The sequence below is a fragment of the Aplysia californica genome, unplaced genomic scaffold (assembly GCF_000002075.1).
Source record: "Aplysia californica isolate F4 #8 unplaced genomic scaffold, AplCal3.0 scaffold00324, whole genome shotgun sequence".
In the NCBI taxonomy this organism is placed as follows: domain Eukaryota; kingdom Metazoa; phylum Mollusca; class Gastropoda; order Aplysiida; family Aplysiidae; genus Aplysia; species Aplysia californica.
In genome coordinates, this window is record NW_004797594.1 from 744468 (window position 1) to 751903 (window position 7436).

General features: G+C 44.4%; 1 protein-coding gene across 1 annotated transcript in view; it reads left to right on the forward strand.

Moving 5' to 3' along the window:
* LOC101853176 (transcription initiation factor IIA subunit 1) overlaps window positions 1-7436 on the forward strand; it is a gene marked incomplete in the record, with an annotated part of 14805 nt that overhangs the window by 4703 nt on the left and 2666 nt on the right. Inside the window, 5 exon segments of the mRNA XM_005102428.3 lie at window positions 585-631; window positions 985-1099; window positions 1927-2207; window positions 4672-4809; window positions 6968-7057. Coding sequence (XP_005102485.2) covers window positions 585-631; window positions 985-1099; window positions 1927-2207; window positions 4672-4809; window positions 6968-7057 — 671 coding nt within the window.

The window sequence follows — 7436 nt, forward strand, 5'->3', positions numbered from 1 at the left end:
GGGTGAGTGGGGGGGGGGGTCACAGCACACCTGATTACTGCTCGGAGAACATCGGGGCTCTTTAATTTTCTTATTTAACCTGTCAAGAACTCTGGTCAAATATGCATAAACATAAAACCCTTTTGTTTTCTTGACTTCTTTTTCCGTCTGTCATATTATGCGACAAATCGTAAATGATGTGGAAGTACACTTTTTGTTTTTATTATGTTTGCAATATTTGCACAACTTGTCATGAACGACGTGAAAATTCACGTTTTTATTTGTTTTTGTCTGCCGGTACAGGTTTATGTGCCACTCTTGGTTTGTTGCGTTATCTTAGTCTATTGTTGGTTTGTTGCGTTATCTTAGTCTATTGTTGGTTTGTTGTCGTTATCTTAGTCTACTGAGGACTAGGGTACTCCTGATTTTCCCCCTGAAAACTCCCTATTTTATGGGAGGATTTTACCTATTTCTCTTTGGATTGTCGTAAAACTCTTTATAAAACAAACAAAATTTATGCTTTTGCCAGTTAACGTTCTAAATCTGCTTTTCATTGTAAGGTAATGTTCTACATGACACTGATGTTTTCTGTTGTGTGTCTTCAGTTCAGCCTCAAGCCACCCCGATACAGGCGGCCAATCAGCAGTTCCAGGTGAGTCGTTCGTTACTTTGTGTGTGGTTTTGTTTTCTCTTACTTTGTTTGTGACTGTTGCAGGACCATTCTGTGACTGTGCAAGTGACACACATAATGCAGGGGGATGACTGGGGGAGAAAGTTTGAAACAGTGGCAGAACATTTTATTGATTTGTTTCTTTGTTTTTTATATTTTTTATTTTATTTCTTCAATGTTGGAGGTGCGTTGCCTCATCTAGAAGAAAAAAAAGAATGAATGGGGAACCATGATCTGCTCAGATCTGACCCTTAACGATGACGGTGATTCGTTTATTGTATTGTTGTTCAGTTTGCCTGCTTTATCTCAGCCATTCCCTCTGACTTTCCCCCCAGCCATCAGCCGCAGCTACAACAGCCACCCTAGCTCTCCCCAGCGGACTGTTCCAGCAGCAGATCGCCACCATCGGGGCCGGGGGGCAGATACAGAACATCACAGTACAACAGACAGGTGAGTCATTGTACAACAGACAGGTGGGTTGTACAGAACATTACAGTACAACAGACAGGTGAGTTGTTGTACCTGTAGAAGACAATCATCACCTGTAGAAGACAATCACCTGCACACACAACCACGTTTCATTTCCCCCGTTGTGTTTAGTACACTATAGTGACACGGTGTAAGACAACCACTTGTGTTTTTTCCCATTGGTGGTGGGTGGCTGTCTGACACTGACACTGTTTCTACTATACTTTGATGGCGGATTTGTTGACAGATTTGCTTGTTTGGAATCTTTATATATATAAATGAGATATTTTTCAGGATTAGAGAGAAGTCTTTGATCCTGTCATGTTTATTCAGTGGGCCTGAGATTGATTTCCAGTTTGACAGGTTGTTGGGTTTGTGTTTTTAAGGGGTCAAGATTTTTAATGGGAGTGGTGTGGATGTCTTACTGTTTCCACCAACATGTCGGCGTTAAACAATTGTACATGGCTGGTTTATCTATGTCATGCTCATACTGTGCTGGAACAACATAGGGGGAACTACTGCCTTTTTCCCCTCCATCTTTACTATCGTCTTTTTATTTTCCTCTACTTCTTTTGTATGTTTGTCACTCTCTTGTGACCCACTATTTCCGGGGTGGCTGGATAGTCGAAGCAGACTTTGTGCTGTTGAAGCTAGAGAGGTGAGCAGAGTAAGCCTGATTCCCTGTAAGGATTTCTCTCTTGACATCCACCCCTTGGCACTCATATGATCTTATGCCGTTGCGAGCGCCGTAAAACTAATCAAGTGGAATATCCCCCCGTAACTCACGGATGGTTTCTTCTCCCCCCCAGGTACGGGGCAGTTCATCACGTTGTCCGGCCTCACCCCACAGCAGCTTCCTCAGTTCCAGCAACAGCTTCAACAACAACAACAGCAGCAGCAGCAGCAACCACAGAGAGCCCAGCTGGCCCCACAGATCACACCCCAGATGCTGCAACAACAACAGCAGCAGCAACGCATCCACATATCACCACAACAACAGCAGCAGCAACAACAACAACAACAGCCCAAATTGTTGCAGGGAGCTCAGATCTTACAGTCTGCTGCCCCCGGCCGGACCAGCCAAGCTCAGGTACAGTTGATAGAATAAAAGTAATGGCAACAATAATAATAATAAATAGCATTTATGCTGCGCATTTCCATTTTCTAAAAAAATGCTCAATGCACGTTAAGTTCATTCGCTGTCTAGATGTAACCCGCTCGTGATATATTACACACCCCAGGTCTTTGAAGACGTCACTTTCCCCATTCCTCATATTCCACATCTCATCCCTGATTTTGAACAAAACGTACAAATCAAACGTACAAGTCAAAAAGTGTAATTTTCTTCCGTTTGAAAGTCGTTTTGTTATTTGTGTTTTGCAAGAGCGTGCTGTGGTCAGCTAGACTTGACATATGTTTATCAGTCAGTTCAATATTCGTACATAGACCTGCATGTTTGCCGACAATCGTCTGAAATCCGACAATCGCGACCCCGACCCGCGAACCGGCCGATGCTATCGCTAGGCCCGCCTGTATCAGTCAATGTTCGAAGTGCGAGGCCTGGCCGTGTGCCAGCGACCCATTTTTCTCCCGTCGGCTTTGTCGGCACTTTCGTTTTCGTGTCGACTACCGACGTCGGCGTTTCCGACATAATTGTCGGAACCTGAGTAGAAATACGAATACGAAAAAGTACGACGACTTAAATTATCTACTTTCAGTTTCTTGCTCGAGCGGCCATTTTGAATTTCGTTTGTTTACTGATTGTTCAGATCATGTGGATTCTTTCAAGTCCGACTCACTTGTTCTACTCTAGATCGAGATTTATAGATCATTATAGACCTCGATGGAGGATTCCTATTCCAATTCTATTGTGTCAAACCATATTATAGGTTGTGCTGTAATATTAATGTTGGTAAAACGCATTTTATCAGGTGCGTGAATTATTTACTTAGAATAAAGATCTAAATTTCTAGATTTAGCCCCCTAGACTCAGCTGAGCCCCTCTCTTCGGAATCGGATGCGGATTTCTCGTTCAAGGCCTAGATTCTAGATCTATTCCTATTCACTTGTTCTACTAGATCTAGATCTAGATTTATTTAGATCACTGAGATCTATATGGAGGATTCATAGATCTTTATCCAATTCTATTGTATCAAACTCTTTATAGCAATGTAGGCCATATTATTTTTATTATAAATTATAAATGCTCCTTGTTTGTTTTGGAGCGTGCTTATTTCTTTCTTCTTTTTTTTTTGTTGTTGACTTGTGCTGGCCTTTTTACATGAGGGCCGTTGCAGATTCTTTTTTTGTGTTAGGCCTAGGGGTAGGCCGATAGGGTTAGGGTTAGGTCTCTTCTTTATTGTGTTTGTTCAGGTGGTCGCTCGTTACTCGGAAATCCTTCCTTTTATGACACCCACAATTTAAAAGCTCTAAAGTTATGGGAGGGGGGTGGGGGTGGGGTTGCACAAAATTTTCAGACAATCTGGTTGAGGCTCACATGCAGGTCTACGTACAGAAGAATTGGAGCCAGGTGATTAGCCGGACATGCGTGTAACATCATAGGGGCAACCCAGAACTGCAAATTTTGCCCAGTTGCGTGTCGTCCAAGGCAGGGAACCAAGCTAGGAATCAGGCTTGTTTGTGAGGTACGAGGCACGTCGTAAAGAACAAACTGACCTGTGCGTTTTGACAATCTGGGGACAGACGTCTGTTTCCGTATGAAACTATATCCTGTGTGTTGTGTGTTCTAGTAGTGCTCCTCATGTATCAGAACATATCTCCTCTCCCCCCCGCCGCCTGGCAGTTCTACTGTCTGAAGTGACTTTAGGCCTTTCCCAAAGGAGAGATATTAACATGTTCTTATGCACAGTAGAATTGTAAATGGGCTGATTAATCAATGTCATGCTCATACTGTGCTGGAAGAACATAGGGGGAACTGCTGCTTTTTCTTTCCTTATTCTTACTATCGTCATTATCCTCTACTTCTTTTGTATTTTTGTCACTCTCTTGTGACCTGCTATTTCCGGGGTGCCTTGATAGTCGAAGCAGACTTTGTACTGTTGAGGCTAGAGAGGTGAGCAGAGTAAGCCCGATTCCTCGTTTGGACTTCTCTGTTGACATCCGCCCCGTGGCGCTCATATATGACCTTATGCAGTTGCGAGCACCGCTAAAAACCTTACTAAGACTAAACTAAAGAACATATGTTGTACCTGGCAAGTAAACGTGTGACCTGTCTCGTCCCTAGGGTTTACAGAACATTGTGTCAGTCCTTGTGTGTCTGTTGTCCCCCTGTGTCGTGTCTGTCAAGTAAACGTGTGACCTGTCTCATCCCCCTGTGTCGTGTCTGTCAAGTAAACGTGTGACCTGTCTCATCCCCCTGTGTCGTGTCTGTCAAGTAAACGTGTGACCTGTCTCATCCCCTTGTGTCGTGTCTGTCAAGTAAGCGTGTGACCTGTCTCATCCCCTTGTGTCGTGTCTGTCAAGTAAACGTGTGACCTGTCTCATCCCCTTATGTCGTGTCTGTCAAGTAAACGTGTGACCTGTCTTGTCCCCAGGCTTTACAGAACATTGTGCAGTTGGACGGTCCTGGGGATTCCAGCTCTTCCGAAGATGATGGGGAGTTTGATGAGGAGAAGGAGGAGGAGGAGGAAAAGGAGGAGGAGAATGATGATGAAGCTCAGGGGGAGGAAGAGGTAAGCGGGTGTTCCTGTGCCATTAACCCTTCAATGCTGCAGATAAATAGGCCCCTGTGCCGGGGGAAATCCCATGAACCAAGTCTGCTCAGGGGCGACCCCCCCCACTCTACATCCCAGAACTTTTTTATTTGTGCATATTTCGTCATGAATTTTTGCATGTACATTCTACATTAAACCACATTTCTATTGAAATAATTTTGGGGGGAGTTTCATTGAGAGATAGATGGAGAAAAGTTGGAGTTGGTAGCAGGATACCAAAAAACAACATCATCAAACAACATCAAACAACACACATTTGGGTAATGATAAACTGAGACCACAAAGAAGGGGAATATACGTGTTGTGTGAGAGTCTGCAGGTAAACAGGAAGTGACAAAAGGCTTTTGCTACCTTGTTCAACGCTTGTACCGTCCATATTATGTACGTGGCCGCGCTGGCCTAGTGGTTAAGCTCTCGGACTCGCAACCGTAAGGTCGTGGGTTTGAATCCCGTCAGGGGCCCGACGTTGTGTCCTTGGGAAAGGCACTTTGCACAAATTTTCCTCACTTCACCCAGGTGGAAATGGGTACCCAGCTATAGGCAGAGAAAGATCTTGTCAGTATGTTAGTGTTTGAGCGCATGAAATCCGCAGCTTGCACTGTATGCTTCCGCGGAAGCTGAGAATGTTTCTGAGTGTTCTATGGTCTGCTGGGGTAATAATGTAGTGTAAAGCGCATAGAGCCTGCTGTTGAGCGGGGTTATGCGCTATACAAATGCTATTTATTATTATTATTATTATTACGTGTCAGCCCATCTGTGTGTACTGCCAGAATATCATTTTTGTGTGGTAGATCTAGATCTAATCTTCTTTTCCAGCTAAAATCTGAATCTGACGCTTTCAAATAGGGGGAAGAGGTGAAGAGGTGTTGTTTGTGGGGAGTGATAGTCGAGCTCTATGCTCAGTTGAAGAGGTTAAGAGGTGTTGTTTGTGGAGAGTGATAGTCGAGCTCTATGCTCAGTTGAAGAGGTGAAGAGGTGTTGTTTGTGGGGAGTGATAGTCGAGCTCTATGCTCAGTTGAAGAGTGCAGTGGCAAAGTGTGGAATGGGTCGATCATTTTTAATACACTTACGTTTTTGATTTGTTCAGTTGGGGGGGGGGGGTTGGCCTGTTTGAATGATCAGATGGTTTTGAATATTTAATAGTACTCAAGCAGATAATTTCTATAGTGTCTGCAGTCAAACACGGGTAACTGGAATTCGTTGGGGATTGGAAATTCCGTAATTCGTCATGTCTGTGAAAGCCCCAAATACAAAGAAATAGAGAGAAAATCAAGGGAGGTAAAAAAAAAAAAAAGAACATTATAACAAATTTGCGGGGTTAGCTCCCTTAATGAACGTGTAGATGGTGTGACAGCGAGAAGATGGATGAAAGTGGAAAGCAGAAAATCTCACGTGTGTGCCCAGCCGACCCCTGCGTCATTCCTTTCCTCTCATTTCATTGGTTTACATAAAGAAAGTTATGCCTCTTGCCATCCGCTCCGCATGCATCCCACAACATGATTGCACACGTGGCGAGCCAGTCATACGGTGCAGTCAGCATCACTCCCCCGCCCCCTTCCTCCAGCCTCAGGTGGTGAGACAAGGACCACGTTTTGGCTGTAACAATAACAAAGAAACACCTACCCGCGGCCACAAGGACTGGAAAGCCGGGTCTTTCGTCGAGAATGTCAGGTGGATTGGTTCGAGATTGGAGTTTTGCGTGTTCCGAGTGTTCGGGAACTGCGTGAAGTCAATACAAAGAAACCATAGATCTAGGGACTGAAACGTGACCAAGCATCATGTCCAAGGTACACGAGAATTTGTGATTTTGATGTTTGAGATTCGTGGAGTCCACTGTATATATATCCCTACTGTCACCGCAGAATCAAGGACAATGCGCATATCACATTGTGAACGTATGAATACTGAGAGTGCTGAACACTGTTACGTCTTTTTGTGTGTGGGGGTGGGGGGGGATTATTTGACCATTTTGATGATTAGACAGATTTGAGTAGACTAACGTCTTTTGTTGGCTTGTTTATTGGAAATTTGTTTTGGGGTTGTTTTTTGTCCTGACTTTAGATGATAAAATAGTTTTGAATTTAAAAAGTTGTGTCTATCTTGTTGTCATCCCCAGGAGCCGCTGAACTCTGGCGACGATGTGAGCGAGGAAGACCCGACGGAACTGTTTGACACAGAGAACGTGGTGGTGTGTCAGTACGACAAGGTGAGTGGAGGCCCACGTACAGTGCAGGGCGAAGCTGTCCGTGACAGACACCCATTGGCGACCTCAGTACTTTCTTGTTATATCTCCATTTTTTAATTTTTTTTACATTGAAAATGTGACTTCTTCTTAACACATTACACCCTAACTCGCCCGGGATCGCCCGTGAATTCCCTTACGCGCTCCACCCTGACTCTCCCGGAACCGCCCGCGCCGACCCAGCGTCTTTAGAAACGAAAGTCTCGCCTTGACGAGACTCTGGGGCCGGGATTTTGATTTGCATAGTATAGCAAAAAGTTTCTTCTTTCGTTTGATACCGAAACGAAATTTTTCGGGCCAGTAGTTTTAGTATTAGAGCTGGTCGAAGTGCGATCGCGTTACC